Source organism: Gymnodraco acuticeps, unplaced genomic scaffold, assembly GCF_902827175.1.
Source record: "Gymnodraco acuticeps unplaced genomic scaffold, fGymAcu1.1, whole genome shotgun sequence".
Lineage (NCBI taxonomy): Eukaryota > Metazoa > Chordata > Actinopteri > Perciformes > Bathydraconidae > Gymnodraco > Gymnodraco acuticeps.
In genome coordinates, this window is record NW_022992053.1 from 1996649 (window position 1) to 2013886 (window position 17238).

The 17238-nt window shown below is 40.7% G+C and overlaps 1 protein-coding gene across 1 annotated transcript in view; it reads right to left on the reverse strand.

The window, feature by feature from the left end:
* hecw2a (HECT, C2 and WW domain containing E3 ubiquitin protein ligase 2a) overlaps positions 1-17238 on the reverse strand; it is a 71841-nt gene that overhangs the window by 13994 nt on the left and 40609 nt on the right. The window contains 3 exon segments of the mRNA XM_034202054.1: positions 14599-14712; positions 15664-15784; positions 16915-16997. Of these exon segments, the coding sequence (XP_034057945.1) occupies positions 14599-14712; positions 15664-15784; positions 16915-16997 (318 nt within the window).

Sequence of the window (17238 nt, forward strand, 5' to 3'; positions counted from 1 at the left end):
TTTTTCCTTCTAATTTGTTATTCTTTTCTAAATAACACACTGTTATTTACTCACCAATAACACACAATTATCCTTGTTTTTATTTATTTGTTTAATTCCATAATCTCTGGCTTTTTTGGCGTCCTTCAGGAACTGAATTTCAAAATAAAAATAACCGGAAACAGACGTAGGCCTGGAAGGCAAGGCAAGGCAAGGCAAGGCAAGGCAAGGCAAGGCAAGGCAAGGCAAGGCAAGGCAAGGCAAGGCAAGGCAAGGCAAGGCAAGGCAAGGCAAGGCAAGGCAAGGCAAGGCAAGGCAAGGCAAGGCAAGGCAAGGCAAGGCAAGGCAAGGCAAGGCAAGGCAAGGCAAGGCAAGGCAAGGCAAGGCAAGGCAAGGCAAGGCAAGGCAAGGCAAGGCAAGGCAAGGCAAGGCAAGGCAAGGCAAGGCAAGGCAAGGCAAGGCAAGGCAAGGCAAGGCAAGGCAAGGCAAGGCAAGGCAAGGCAAGGCAAGGCAAGGCAAGGCAAGGCAAGGCAAGGCAAGGCAAGGCAAGGCAAGGCAAGGCAAGGCAAGGCAAGTTTATTTATATAGCACTTTTCAACACAAGGCAATTCAAAGTGCTTTACAAAAAATGAAAGAGATTAAGAAAATGGCATTTAAAATCAGTCATTAAAAAGAAAAGCTAATAAAATAAACATTAAAAGAAAAAATACATGGATAAAAGTTACAGTGCAGTCAATTAAACATTAAAAGAAAAAAGTACATGGATCAAAGTTACAGTGCAGTCTAAGATATGAATAGTTCAATTAAAAGCAGCGACAAAAAGAAAAGTCTTCAGCCTGGATTTAAAAGTAGTCAGAGTTGCAGCGGACCTGCAGGTTTCTGGGAGTTTGTTCCAGATATTTGGAGCATAATAACTGAACGCTGCTTCTCGATGTTTAGTTCTGACTCTGGGGACAGAAAGCTGACCAGTCCCTGAAGACCTGAGAGATCTGGATGATTCATAATTTAGCAGGAGGTCAGAAATGTATTTTGGGCCTAAACCATTCAGTGCTTTATAAACCAGCAGCAGTATTTTGAAATCTATTCTTTGACACACAGGAAGCCAGTGTAAAGACTTCAGAACAGGAGTGATGTGATCCACTTTCTTAGTGTCAGTGAGGACTCGAGCAGCGGCGTTCTGAATCAGCTGCAGCTTCCTAATAGATTTTTTAGTGAGACCTGTGAAGACACCATTGCAGTAGTCGAGTCTACTGAAGATAAAAGCATGGACAAGTTTTTCCAAATCCTGCTGTGACATTAGTCTTTTAATCCTAGATATGTTCTTTAGGTGATAGTAGGCTGATTTAGTAACAGTTTTAATGTGACTGTTGAAACTCAGGTCAGAGTCCATGACTACACCTAGATTTCTGGCTTTATCTGTTGTTTTGAACATTGCAGACTGAAGCTCAGTGCTAACTTTTATACGTTCTGACTTGGCTCCAAAAACCATTACCTCAGTTTTATCTTTGTTTAATTGGAGAAAGTTCTGACTTATCCAGTCATTGATTTGTTCAATGCACTTACTCAGTGTTTGAATTAGAGCATAGTCTCCTGGTGAAATTGTTACGTACATTTGTGTGTCATCTGCATAGCTATGGTAACTTATTTTGTTGTTTTTCATTATCTGAGCCAGTGGTAGCATGTAGATGTTAAAGAGAAGAGGCCCCAAGATGGAGCCTTGAGGAACCCCACATGTCATATTTGTCAACTCAGATGTGTATTTACCTATAGAAACAAAGTTGTTTCTGTCCTTTAAGTAGGATTCAAACCAATTTAGAACTGTTTCCGAAAGTCCCACCCAGTTTTCCAGTCGGTCTAGTAATATGTTGTGGTCAACAGTGTCAAACGCAGCACTGAGATCTAATAATACTAACACTGAAGTTCTGCCACTGTCTGTGTTTAAGTGGATGTCATTAAAGACCTTTACAAGAGCAGTCTCAGTGCTGTGGTTTGGACGAAAGCCTGACTGGAACACATCGAAACAGTTATTTAAATGCAAGAAATTACTCAACTGTTGAAAAACAACTTTTTCAATGATTTTACCTAGAAATGGGAGGTTTGATATGGGCCTGTAATTGTTCATTACTGAAGCATCTAGATTATTGTTTTTTAAGAGCGGTTTAATGACTGCAGTTTTCAGGGCCTGTGGAAAAATACCTGAGTGAAGAGATTTGTTTACTATATGAAGTAGATCTGAGGCCATGCAAGGCAAAACATCTTTGAAAAATCCTGTTGGAATAATATCAAGGCAGCAGGAGGAGGATTTCAGAAGTTGAATAATGTCCTCTAGGTTTTTATCATTAATCTGATGGAATTGTGTCATGATGTCTGAATTGATGTTAAGTGGAGATAGGGACAACACATTTGCTGTTCCTGATGCAGAGGCACTGACTGCTTGTCTGATTTTCTGAATTTTGTCAGTGAAAAAGGAGGCAAAATCATTGCACGCCCTGGTGGATAGAAATGCAGAGGCTACTGACACTGGGGGGTTAGTTAGTCTGTCGACGGTAGCAAACAAGGCACGTGCGTTGTTTTTGTTTTTGGTAATGATGTCAGAGAAGAACGATTGTCGTGCGTTTTTCAATTCCAAATTATAAAGGCCAAGTCTCTCTTTATTAGTGCTGGGGGGAAACGATTATTTTGAAAACGATTAATCGGGCGATTATTTGATCGATTAGTCGACTAATCGAACGATTATTTTTCTGTTGTTCAATTCATAAAAAACGTAATGTAAAAAAAAGTATCCACGATACTGTGTCTCAGGGGATCTTAATATTTAAGAACCTATTAATGTGTTATACCAGATTAATGGAAATAATCTCAGCTAACTGACGATATAAACCATGTTTACCAAAACAAAACACAAGTCTCATAAGAAGCAAACTAAAATGCTATCTAAATGACCCCTGAGCGAAAAATGCTAACGGACATTGGCACAGAACTCAAGATAAAAGTACCCTTATTACTTATCGTAGCTGCACATACAAGATATCCGATTAAAGCTGAGACTCCACAGATTATGTAGGTACATAGTATCATCACTGAGTGATCCGGACTCGCGACAGGGGAAGCAAATACAGTCATCACAACACGTACCTTCACAGAGCTTCTAGGGAGATCGTCTCACCGCCGTAGCTGTCAATCTGATCAAAATACGTGTTCAATGGCATTAAAATGAGAAAAAACGCGGCTGAATCGGTTAATCCATAGGTTTTTAACGTCTATGTATAAAAAAATTATTGAATTTATAATCCATAATTCCATTTTTATGTAAACATCGGAGAGCAAATGCTAGCTGCTAATGGTTGCCACCACAGCTAGCTGCTGCTTCCGGTCAAGCAGCAGTCTCAGTGAGATATAAATATATAAATATCTTTGCGTTTTGGACTAACTTTAAAATATTCCCATGCTTTTGAAGACCTAGGGCGAGATGTTTTCGTTTGAGGGCTTCGTGCGCAATCCTGTGAGGTTTCAGTCTCCATTGTGTTAGAAGTGCGATTGCGAACTGTTTGTTGCTTTGGGTGACCCACGTGTGTGTGGCGACCATATATACAGTCTATGGTGGCGACGCGTCGACGCGGAAATATGTCGTCGACGATATTTTGACGATGTCGACGCGTCGCTACAGCACTACTCTTTATAGATTTCAAAGTGAACCTGGAGATTTGTTTTTCGGCACCTGCGTTCAGCTTTTCGACATTCTCTTTTTTCTGCTCTCACGGTCATGGCCTTTCTCCATGGAGATATTTTCTTGCCAGACACTTCCTTTACCTTAGTTGGAGCAATGGCATCTAAAACATTTTTAATTTTTGAATTAAAATGATCTACTAGCTCATTTACTGAGATGTTAGCAGGGGCAAGTGTGGAAGAAAAATTCTGAGTAAACATTTCCCTAGTATTTTCAGTTAAATATCGCTTTGTGGTTACCTCTTTTTGAACATTTTTGTGAACAGAAATAGAGCTCTCAAAGAAAACACAGGAATGGTCAGAGAGTGCAACATCAGTCACCACAACCTTAGAGATATTCAGACCCTTTGAGATAATTAAGTCCAGAGTGTGCCCCTTATTGTGCGTGGGCTCCGTCACATGCTGAGTCAGTCCATAGCTATCAAGAACACAAAACAGTTATTTAGCCCCTCTGTCCTGGGGGTTGTCAACATGGATGTTAAAATCACCAACAATGACTAGACGGTCAAAGTCAATACACACTATAGACAGCAGTTCAGTAAAGTCATCAAAAAAGCTTGCACAGTATTTGGGTGGTCTATAGATATTTAGGAACAGAGCTCGAGAGGAGCATTTCAGCTGAAGGGCCACATATTCAAAAGAAGCAAAGTTTCCATACGATGTCTTCCTGCATTGAATGGAATCATTGAACAGAATAGCAACTCCACTCCCTTTCCTATGCATTCTTTCCTGACTCATAAAACTAAAGTTGGGAGGGGTTGATTCGATAAGAACAGCTGCACTGTTATTTTGTTCAATCCAAGTTTCTGTTAAAAACATAAAATCGAGATTGTGCTCAGTGATAAAATCATTGATTAAAAATGTTTTTCCTGCCAAAGACCTGACATTTAATAAAGCTAGTTTAAGTTTGTTAAACACACTATCAGTCATGTTTTTTGTAACAAGCTGTGGCTGACATGGAATCACTGCTAAATTAGATAAACTCACACAAACGTTTAAGCGCTTCCTGTTTCTATGATTCACCGCTCTTAATCTATTACCTATCAACACAGATATCGGCAAAGCTACTGGCAGGCAGGGCCCCGACATGTCCTGGAAAGAGTTGAGAGTGCCATACGCCCTTGAGCCTGGACCCATCACATATCAGTAAAAGTTTGTTGTGTTTTGTACACACACATCCTTATCAGGCTTCGGAGACTGCAGATGCCCCCTCGAAGGGAGGGGAGGTGGTCGACGTAGGCACGGTGATGGAGACGGGCGAGATGGTGCGGGGGTAGAGGACATGCTGCCAGGGGGGGGAGGTGGTTGACGTAGGCGCGGTGAAGAGGACGGGGGAGATGGTGCGCGTCTCTGCAGTGATTTTGGTGGGCGTCGTTGAGGAGCGGGGGTAAAGGACATGGTGCCAGCCCTGCGTATCGCCTTCGTTTGGTCTTTGAACTCCAGGAAGGAATCGGTGCCAACCCTCTGTATCTCCTTTGTGTGTTCAACGATCTCCAGGAGGGTGGGCGAGGGTGAAAGGGTGAACGGAGTATCCTCAAAGGCGTTGACAGGGGGGGGGGGGGGGGGGGGGGGGGGTGACGGGCAGTGGAGACTCCTCCATTTGTCTCATAGGTCTCCCATAATCAGAACATTCCTCAGGCGGGTGCAGTGATAATTCTTCAGGGTTTTCTGCGTGATGTGTTGTGTCTTGCTCCTGTTTTGATTCCTCTTGTTGCTTGTCCTTGGCAGAGGGAACAGATTGATGACGCAGGCAGTTGAATATGTTAGAGATAAACAATTTCACTCCTGACTTGTTCAGGCAAACTCCATTTGCCTTGAAAAGATGTCTGCGATCCCAGAAAAAGTTAAAATTGTCAATAAAATGAACAGAATGGTCAGTACAGGCCGTTGAAAGCCAGGTGTTCAGTGCAAACAATCTGCTGAATCTCTCCACTCCTCTTTTGACTGGCGGTAGAGGGCCACTGATGAACACCTCTGCATTTAGAGAGCTGGCAGTTTCCAACAAACATTTAAAATCTTCTTTCAACACTTCTGACTGTTGTTTCACAACATCATTTGTTCCAATGTGCAGTACCACATTCTTCACAGTCGGATGTTCAGCCCCAATATGCAGGATCTTCTCAGCCAAGTCAGAGACCACATCCTTGGGAAAACAGAGTACTTTGGTGTTGTTCTTATTACACAGACCTTTTACATCTCTTACAGCAGAGTCACCCACAATCAGAGTTTCAGGCCCAGTCGTTAGCTTTCCCTCTAGCCTTTTACTTTTAGAGTAGCTATTGGTCCTTACCCTGCTGCGTGAAGAGGACAGGTTATCCAGGTCATCAGATCTCCGGTTCTCGGTCAGCGGAGCGTATCTGTTCTGGATTGGCACACTTGGTGGTTTAGGAGGATTGTTTGTAATTCTCCCTTTAGCAGCTGTCCACTGCTGTTTCCTAGTATGAATAGGGGTTGAAGAGGCGCTCTTCCTGGGTGATAACAATGCAGGCCAGCCGGTCGCATCACAGATTTCGGAGCTCTGGGCTCTGCCTGTTATCCGTCCTCCCAAATCCCATGGAAATGATTTACTCTTAGGCTTTGCACCCAGAGAGTTCCAGGGAGGACTACCACTTGTAGATTTATTACCCGGTACACAGCCCTCCTGTTCCTTGGAATCCTTGTAGCTGCTAACTAGCTGTGAGTTAGCATACCCTTCTCCATTACTTTGCAACACTGGTAAAGTCGTGTCATTCCCACGACATAGTCCATTCACTTCCACGTTAACTTCCAACCGTTGCATTTTCATTTCCAACACAGCCATCTTCTGTATACGTTTCTGGAAGTCATCTGTAGAGAACGGAGGCATTTTGCTACCAACTAGCTAAATAAAATGCAGTAGCCTACCAGGCTTTAGCTGTTGCTAGGCCACGCTATTGTAAGACTGACGTTGTCGTAAAAATGTTGAAATATGGCTGAAACCCTCCGTCTATTTACGAAGATGAACTGTCCCAGTGATAAGTTAATGTCCAGGAGCCGCTGCTCGAAGTTTTCAGAGAATAAGAATAGGAAAATCAGCATAAAAAGTAAGCAGAGGCAAGAGCAAGCAGAAAAGCGTCTGCACTGTAAGAAAGATAAGCAGAAAAGATAAGGGACATTTCAAGCATCATTGCGATACACAGTCAACTGATTACCCAATATCCTCAGCTATGGTTTAAGCTCGCTGATTGGATGTTTTAGCCGCAATGCATGTAAGGATATGGTGTTAATGCCATATCAAATCCGAAAAACATTTCTGAGTTTAGGATGGCCGAAGACACTACACTACCCATAATCCCCAGCTATCGTTTAGGACTACAGTCCCCGTGATTAATCTTCAAGCTCTGGGATTGGATGTTGGAGTGGCAGTGCGCCATGGTTACGCCGAGCGTCAAACAGCTGTTTGAAATGGAACGAAACCACACCAGACTATCCAAAACTGGAATCGAACGCCCCCCCCAGAACTACACATGCTGGCTATTGTGTTTCGCAAAATGTTCTATGGGACGTCTCTACTGAACGTTTTCGTTTTCCCCACAATTAGAAGTTGCCAGTATTAAACACATTGGTGTTATCAAATGTAAAACATATAATTACTAAATGGGTGAAAATCGCTTGTATCCATAATGGGCAGCATTAATATATACCCACATGACAGCTCATTGTTACTTTGTAATTCTACTCCACTACAATTCAGAGGTTAACCTGGTATTTTTACTCCACTACATTTATTTGAGTTACTTTGCAGATTCTGATTAATGATGTGAAATATAAACAACCCTTAAATCAGACTTTAGTTACACCTGAGTCAAATTCAGGGAAGGTGATTGTCAAGTGCCAACAATCAGGAGAGATATTTGATTGTTGGTGCTTGAGAAGACTAAACATGTATCTGCAGATCCCTATAAAGTATATTCATTACTCGTTATTCTCTACTAATAGTTAATTAAAGACTGTATAAAATGGCTATTTTGCACATCCCTTTCAATATTTCAATATTTTCAAAGGTTTATTGACATATCATACACACAACTACAGTGTAGTTATGCAATGATGAAAAACTTGGGTCACAGGTTCCTCAACAGTGCATTACAAGACATCTATCAATATGTGTGTACCTCCACCATTAAACTGTCAAATTCTGCACATTTCTTATTCTATCTACATACATAAGAGTATAATTCATATGTATAATATCAGTTAAAATAAGTGCTTCAACATAGTTAACATTGCAGGAAAGCAATATATTAGACTGTGACGGAGCGGGTCACAGAGTGACTCACTCCGCCACTGACAGCCGACACACACACCAAACATTTCGGAGAAAAGGGGAAGGCGCATCACTTCCGTGTTTTAAATTCCTGAAATGAACCATGCAATTTATTATTTATTGTGTGTTTGTTAATTTGTTAAATGATTAATGTTACCATTATGTTTGGGTCGGATTTTTATGTTGAAATGTGGTTTGAAGTTTAATTGTTGTCACCTGTTGACGGTAAGCCTGTGGGAGGGGCTATGAGCTCAAAAGGGATGGGGTTTGGCCCTGGAAGGGATCACTCGGAAGAATGTTGCAATGAAGGCAACAGTTGGGACATGTTCAGGAGATGGTTGCAGAGAAGGCAACACCAGAGCATGTTTACTCTAATGAGTGATGAACGGCCTGTTTTGGATTTTTATTTTGCTGTTTAAATTGTGCTGGTTCCGTTTTTTTGTTTTTGTTGCTGTAAATAAAGTTTTGGAGCTTAACCCGACCGACTAGGCCAGTGTTTGTGAACGGACAAATAGAGCCCCGTCACATAGACGTTAAGTACTTTGTCAGGCTTAATATTTATCTGTAGATAGATACCCCAAAAGCTTTTTTCTTATTTAAAAGAAGACCTTAACCTAAAGTATTCTTTAATGTGTTAATAAAGGTTCATTCGTTTTTCTGTTTTGCACCTCCTCCTATTAATATATTTGTACATCCTGCACTAAACTGTTTTATTGTAGAGATCACTTATAGTATATCTTCTTGATTTTTTATATTCTATATTTCTATCACAGACCTTCTACTTTCTCCCTAAGAAAGTATGTACTCTTAATATTTTTTTCATCAAATATAACACATAAAAACAATAATTCAGTAATGTGTTTTAACCACTAGGCGGTGCACACAAGGTACACACAGCCATAATAACTTTGTATTATTAGTGTAGGACACTTATGTATGTACAACATCTGAATATGTGTAGTTTTATTCATGCTTTCACATAATTTTACAGCATATTGCTATACTATTTCAGACTCAGTATTTACATTCTTACATTCAAAGAAAATCAGTAATATCTTTAAAAACTACAAGTCCTTTTATATCAGCTGTGCACCGTTATGGTGTAAATATAACCTATCTACAAATTAGATCAAATGTAAAAGTCAGCCGAATTAGTGTTGATACTACAAGGAGACGTATTGTGTGAAGAGAAATTGAAGATGTTGTTTAATTGTTGATATATTTATGATCCACGTCAAGTATTCAGTTTCGGCGGCATTTCTTCCAGTTTGTCCAAAGGTCTTCTCATCAGGACTCAAATAACTACGGCAGATCTTTAATATGTAATGCAGCCGAACCGTGTATTACAATGCCACATACTTGCTAACCTTGAGACCTCAGAAATCGGGAGCATTTCAAAACCACCGCCGGGGGGGGGGGGCTGTTAGATTACCTGTCGCACCATCCTTGATGGAGCATATGTGTGGGGTGGACCTGTATTTTACAGGAAAGGAGTGAGCAGAGGTTCAAGTTGTCGATTCTTGTTCTGTTTTCTGTGACTATCTGCCTCACCCTCTTTAGACTTTCAGTTGCGTGCGCTGCTAAAGAGACGCGCTACCATGGAAACCAAACAATGGTGGAGCTGTATTAAAGTCAGAGTGGAAACAGTCGTGAGTAAATCTGATTTTGTCAGAAATCGGGAGAAATGCGGGAGAAATATGACCCCGGGAGGAAACCGGGAGAGGGCTATGAAATCAGGGAGTCTCCCGCGAAAATCGGGAGGGTTGGCTAGTAAGTGCCGTTATGTGATGACTTTCAAACAGAAAAGCAAAAACACTCGGAATAAAGTATTATTTAAAAAAAAAAAAAAAGTTTTTCAGATTTGATATGGCATGAACAACATATCCCTACATGCATTGCGGCTAAAACATCCAATCAGCGAGCTTAAACCTTAGCTGAGGATCTTGGGTAATCAGTTCAGTGGCTGCGTATCACAATGATGCTCGAAATGTCCCTTATAGGCCTACGTCTGTTTCCGGTTATTTTTATTTTGAAATTCAGTTCCTGACGGACGCCAAAAAAGCCAGAGATTATGGAATTAAACCAATAAATAAAAGCAAGGATAATTGTGTGTTATTGGTGAGTAAATAACAGTGTGTTATTTAGAAAAGAATAACACATTTACGGTGGCCCTGAAGTGCAAGACACCACAGCATTTCACAAAACACAACAGCATTTCACAAAACACCACAGCATTTCACAAAACACCACAGCATTTCACAAACACCACAGCATTTCACAAAACGCCACAGCATTTCACATTGGACGGAAAGGGTATTCCATAGGGAGAACACTTCTTGTTTGTGATTGGACAGAGCCAAAGAAGCACTGCTGTGATTGGTTGTTTTTGCTGCCAGTCAAGAAATGATGCTTCGTGATTGGCCCAACACCTCAGCCGTTAGCTGTTAGCACACACTCAGAGCTCACAGCTCCTCATATCTGTTCAGAAACTGGACAAAAGTTAAACACATACAAAACACAGACTGTCTATAGAGGCTTCTCAATACTCAAATTTCCCCTCCTCGACTCCTCGGTCCTCCGGTAGTGACCCGGAAATGAATTTTAGCGCGCCATTTTGAAGGACATCTAATTTCTCTAAATGCACACCGAGGACCGAGGATCGAGCGTCGAGGAGGCTCTCTGGAGGAGCTCTAACCGAGGATACACTGATGGTTCCTCCACGGATGCATTTCCGGGAACGGTGGAGGCGTGACGCACGGCCGGACTTATCTCAGCCAATGACAGCTATGCATGCATCCCCTGGATATTATTTTAGAAACTGCTTTCATCGCGTTGCGATGTTTCCAGAGAGAATAGCTGTAAGGTACATGCAGAAAGCAGAGCAGTGTGTATATCACTCAGTATAACAGGCCTACTCTCTTTATTTGCTTTAGTTTAGTAGATATCTACAAACAAAGAGTCGATATTTTTCTAAGACCATTGCTTCACATAATAAAATACACAACGGCTTATGCTTTAAGAGCTGTAGGTGTGTGTGGTACAGTGTGTAGGTGTGTGTGGTACAGTGTGTAGGTGTGTGTTGTACAGTGTGTAGGTGTGTGTGGTACAGTGTGTAGGTGTGTGTGGTACAGTGTGTAGGTGTGTGTGGTACAGTGTGTAGGTGTGTGTTGTACAGTGTGTAAATACGGCAGACAGACGGGTCTCAGTTGGTTTGGTGTCCTCTGCTTACTTTTAATAGGCCTACTTGTAAATACAACTTTTGGCCCGTAATTTCAATTCCCCATTTCAGCGACCAGAGAGAGGGGGGGATATATCAGTCTCTGATTGTGTTACGTTATTATGAGAGTGCTCTCATACTTTAAATTGTATATATTTATATAAATATATTTGTGTGTGTGTGTCCGCATCTGTAGCCTGTTATTGTCTCATTATACCGCACTCTCAATGAATTCAAAGTAAATATGTGGGGGAACAATGTTCAGCTGATCTAACAGAGATACAGCGCTATGACAAAACACTCGACAGCTGATGCAGCTGTTGCCACGTAATAATGAACGGACGTCTCTTTAAAATGACCGCTCAGAGGAGAGGAGTTCTCATTTATTTAAACGTCTGCTGCTTCCCCTCCTCTCTCCTCGGTTCCCCTCCTCGGTCCTCCGCTCGCATCTCCTGTGGGCGGGTCTAAATCTCGAGGAGGGGAGTCGAGGAGGGGAAATTTGAGTATTGAGAAGCCTCTTATGTCATGGTGAATACAGTCGCTGCTTTATTTATGTCTGTATGACATTGTTGTGAGCGTGGACGGATCAGCTACAGGTTAGTTTAGCCTGATCGATCCGATTCCAGCGTCTTGTTTGAATGACAGGAGTAAACACAGAATTAATGCTTTATTAATTCATGGTTTTTAAGGGGCTTATCTCCATGTAAATACTATGGTAGACTACTCAATATTCGCATCGCTCTAATCACTCGAGTTTCACCGCGGCTGTCAGCTGTGTTTGCTCCTGTCATTCAAACAAGACGCGCTGGACGGGGCGTATCTCCATGTAAATCCTATGGGATATACCGGCGCTGGGAGATACCAACTACAACAAAATGAACATATTTGACCGTGATTTAATTGTAATACATGTTTCAAAGTGATGCCGAAGCAACTACATACTGATAACGGTTAGTAAAAACCATGAATTGACGCTTTGACAAGTCTGCAGACAAGACGGCAGGCGAAAAGCTTTTAAAATGCGTGTTTTCTTAATGGAATCGGATCCATCAGGCTAAACTAACCTGTAGCTGCTCCGTCCACACTCACAACAACGGCATACAGACATAAATAAAGCAGCGACTGTATTCGCCATGACACAGACAGCATGTGGTTTGTACATGTTTAACTTTTGTCCAGATTTCTGAACAGATATGAGGAGCTGTGAGCTCTGAGTGTGTGCTAACGTCTGAGGTGTTGGGACCCCATGGTTGGGACCGGTTATTGCGCTGTCGGGCGTTGACCAATCACGAAGCGTCATTTCTTGACTGGCAGCAAAAACAACCAATCACAGCAGTGCTTCTCTGGCTGGCTCTGTCCACTCATAAACAAGAAGTGTTCTCCCTAAAGGAATACCCTTTCCGTCCAATGTGAAATGCTGTTGTGTTTAGTGAAATGCTGTTGTGTTTTGTGAAATGCTGTGGTGTCTTGCACTTCAGGGCCACCGTACGAAATTAGAAGGAACAAAAGATTTAAAAAATACAGATTTCAGTATTCTGAGGCTCTGAGCCATTTCTTTTCCTCACAGACGGCAACAAAAGTCCGACATTATACGATTTAAAATAAAAACAATAATCGTGGCTTGATATTGAGTAAGAACATGTTTTTATGAACCACACAGCTTCCGGTCTTCCAAGACCCGAACTGACAAAAAGACGTGCTGCAGGCACGAAACATACTACCAATAAAAATACATTGCTTTTAAAATCGTTCTGTGTGACACGAAAAAAAGGGGAAAATCGTGTTGGTGAACACGAATCAATAGATTAAATGTCGTGACTATAACACGAAATGCCGTGAGACTGGGTTGGACTAAAAGGACTCGTATGAACAGGATTTCTTCAATGACTGACTCAGAAGACCTTGAATCCATAAAAGGATCCGGATTTGCCATCTATAACTGTTACATATTGTCTGATATATGTAATGTAAAGCACTTTGAGCACTTGGAAAAGCGCTCTAATAAATGTAATGAATTATTTTTATTTGTCAGACATTTTACAGTTTTCTGTAAAATGTTCTGTTTTATGGAGAAGAGCAGTAGGTGGCGCCAATTCTCTGGTGGGAACTCTATTACACCATTGCAGAAGAAGAGGATTCAACAACATAACACAAGCTGAAGATATTTTAAAGTATTATTCTACGACATGAACTAGGTCAGTAATTACCACACAGTATGTCTGAAGTTTTTATGCTTAATTTATGTGTCATAAAAGCTGTGGTTACTAAAAGGGACCAATCACCATCCCGTCGAACATTAGCTACCTTTAGCTAAGCATTGGTGAAGCAAACCACGTGATGTAGTGAGTTTGCAGCCTAACATCAGCAATTTACTTGAAGCAATTGCATTTATGCTTTAATTATTATAAAACTGGTGTTGATATGTGGAGATGTATTTGCTTAACAAAATGTTTATATATTATGGGTTTGCCACAGATCTGTTTTTCTGCAATATAACAAAATGTAAGAGAAACATGTGATTGCTTTTGTCCAGGGGCTCCTTGCTATGCTAACTTGCGGGTCGGGGTATTTATGAAGCTACTTGTTTTACTAGACGGGTATTGAATAATCCGGTTGTTTCTTGTTTTTGTGCGTATTGTTAAGGATGCCATATCCTCTGTGTCCTGTGTGTAAAGTGTTGTTAATATATTATGTGGAAAAGTAGCGACTGTTGTTGAAGCAGCTAATGAGAATCTTAACTAAACCTATACACACACACTGAAAACCTTCAAATTTTAAGAAATACGTCATCATTGCACCGCTGTTTTGAAAGAGCACTCATCAGACCATAAACGGTCCACAACAATGTAGAACACTGGATCGACCTTTGTGTTAGGTACAGCAGATCTACGGCACGTTGAAGTCCCATGATCATCAACGTCATCATTAGTTTGCTGAATCTGTTTCAATCACACTTTGCTGCATTTTGCTTTTATCCATACACAAAGTTTTCCACTTTGAATCAAAACATATAGGGTATTTTTCTCCTGCAATGATGCTGTACACAACAGTTAGAGTGAAATCTAAAGAACTGGGGGTTGTTTTAGCAAAGATACACCCCCACAATCATCAGCACATGCTATTGCATCAAGAAAAGGATACTAGTTAATACAATAAACTGATACACAGGATATATCATCAGCCATTTGAAACACGATGATGCTGCCAATCATCTCTGCCATGAGCATGTTTTCTTTAGTTTTCAGTTTAAACATTTGCTCCAGTTAGGACTGTTGCTTATCTGGGCTGAGCTAAGTTGAAATATAGCTCGATCCATTTCTGTTACAAATAGTCACCCACACTGTCTGACAAATGACAAGGAAAATAATTGTGAAGAAGTCATCTCTCTCACCCGTCCTCGCCCACAAAGCTGACGTAGAGCTTGCTCCGCTGCAGGTCTTTGCGGGAATAACACATTATCTGGTTAAAGGCATCCTCCAGAAGGTGGTCCCGCCGTATTATGAGCCTGAGAGCACACACACACACACACACACACACACACACACACACACACACACACACACACACACACACACACACACACACACACACACACACACACACACACACACACACACACACACACACACACACACACACACACACACACACACACACACACACACACACACATCAATATTAGACTGTATGTGAATAATGTCTTGTTGTGTGGAAGTTCAAAACCCAGAGATATCCACTTTAATATAATAAAGAAAAAGAGAAAGGCAGGACATCTACAAACTGTATTTGAGAGGCTGAAAACTACATTATTTTAACATTTTGGCTTGGAATATTACTTCAACAGATATATTTTGTTGTCAGTTTGGATTTTCAATGCAACTGTTTTAGCACTAAAATGTACTAAAGTAAATTACTTTAGTACTTAAGTAATGCAGCGGATTACTACACATCTGGTTCTCTGGTGAGTCTTTGTGTCAGCAGGAAGATGTATGTGTGGTTGAGTGACAATAAATAAAGTGTGCGTTCATGTCACCCAGTGTCACCCAGTACAGTAGCAAGCTGATGTAATATTAAAATGGTTGGTCTCACGATGGAGCTCTATGGCACAGAGGATGAAGAGATATCAGAATATAGACAGCATTAAAAACGTGTGATATTTCCAGACTCATCCTCTGACGCTGAAGAGCCCTAATTAGATGTCATCCATCTTTATTTTTAAGATATTTATAGACTGGTTGATGGACCTCCATTATTTTTTAGCAGAAAGACAGATTGTTTTTCTTTTCAGAGAAATAAATCCCTACTTAATACTTTATTACAACATGTTTCAGTATAGATTCAACTGCAGACAGAGCAATACGCACTGATTTTTCTCCTGCCTGTTATCCCGTATTCTATATAAATCAGTGCTAAATCAGACAATCCATACTTGACTACCTTTGGAGTTTAAACCTACTTGACTTTTCCCGGTCCCTGTCCATAACCCTTGGTCTCCAGCTTTCGATAGAAGTTCCTCAGTTTAGCCTCAAAATCTCGCTTGTAGGGAGCGGGAGCACGGGCATTGGCTCGCTGGGTGCCTGAGATATAAGAGGGGTTGGGGAGACAGGAAAAAAAGAAAAAGGCAGAGAAATGGACAATGTTAATGTGGTTGACAGACAAAAAAAAGGGGGGGGGGGAAATAGGAAAACCGATAAAAAGAGATTGAGATAAATTGACCCAAAGTAGAAATTGGCTTAAGCCTGAATGAGAGAGGAGAAATCTGGAGTTGAATTCAAAATCTGAACATGACAGCACATTACCCAGGTTGATCCTGATCATTGTTATTTTGTATCAGGCTGTTGTCATCAACACAACAACACACAGAGGCACATCTCTCCATGAGTCTGTTCATAGGTAGGCTCAGTGTGGGAAGACAGTCACAGATAAACACTGACAAGAAGTGTGTGTTTGGGTGTGTATGTCCACTACTACTATTTCACCCAAATAACTATAAATATATAAAATACATGGCTACTTGGTATGCACAAATGTGAAATAAGCTGACGTGTATTGTAGTAATTCAACTAAAAATCAATGAACAGAAAGAATGAAAAATATGTAGGCATTTGATTAGCGAATTATAATTTTTTGTTTTTGCTTTTCTCTGTTAAATTATGATGGAAATTATAACGACAGCTACTTAAAATGTATATGGTCTTTGAAGGTTTTCAGGGACATGTGTGTATATAGGTTTAGTTAAGATTCTCATTAGCTGCTTCAACAACGGTCACTACTTTTCCACATAATATATTAACAACACTTTACACACAGGCCACAGAGGATATAGCATCCTTAACAATACGCACAAAAACAAGAAACAACCGGATTATTCAATACCCGTCTAGTAAAACAAGTAGCTTCATTTTAAATAAAAAAAATAAACTTAGATATAGTTCTGTACATCATTCAAGATTTACTTTACTGCATATTGAATCATTGAAAAAATGACATGTGCGTTGATGTTTAAAGTAGTCTTTTGTATGTAAATTAATTTTATGTTTTATATCAACCTGAGTTATATATTGAAATTGCATCTTCTATTTGAAAAGCCAATGTAAACCCGAACCTCATGGTGGAAGGTGTAACATTTAATAAAAAGAGAGAATTTAATAAAGGCCAGACAGGGGGCATCATGCCAATAAACCTGAGCAGACAGAGTGAGACTCACCGGGGGAGCTCTGAGGAGACGAGAGGCAGTAACTCTGGTGAAGCAGCGGAGGAACGTATGACATCACATCCTCCTCAAATAAGCTGAAAGAGAGAGAGAAGTACACACCCAGAACACAGTCAGACGTCTGAGAACTACACGGCATTAACACAGGTGGATCAAATGAGACTGTACGGCTAGGTTTAAAAATACATAAATGGTATGTTTTAAATTGATCTTCAATCAAATGAATGATGATATTTGGATTTATAAAACCCCCTGATCAATCTTTTAATATACGCCTTCTCTCGTGGGTGGTTGATGCTTTTTAGTCTTGCGTGGTAT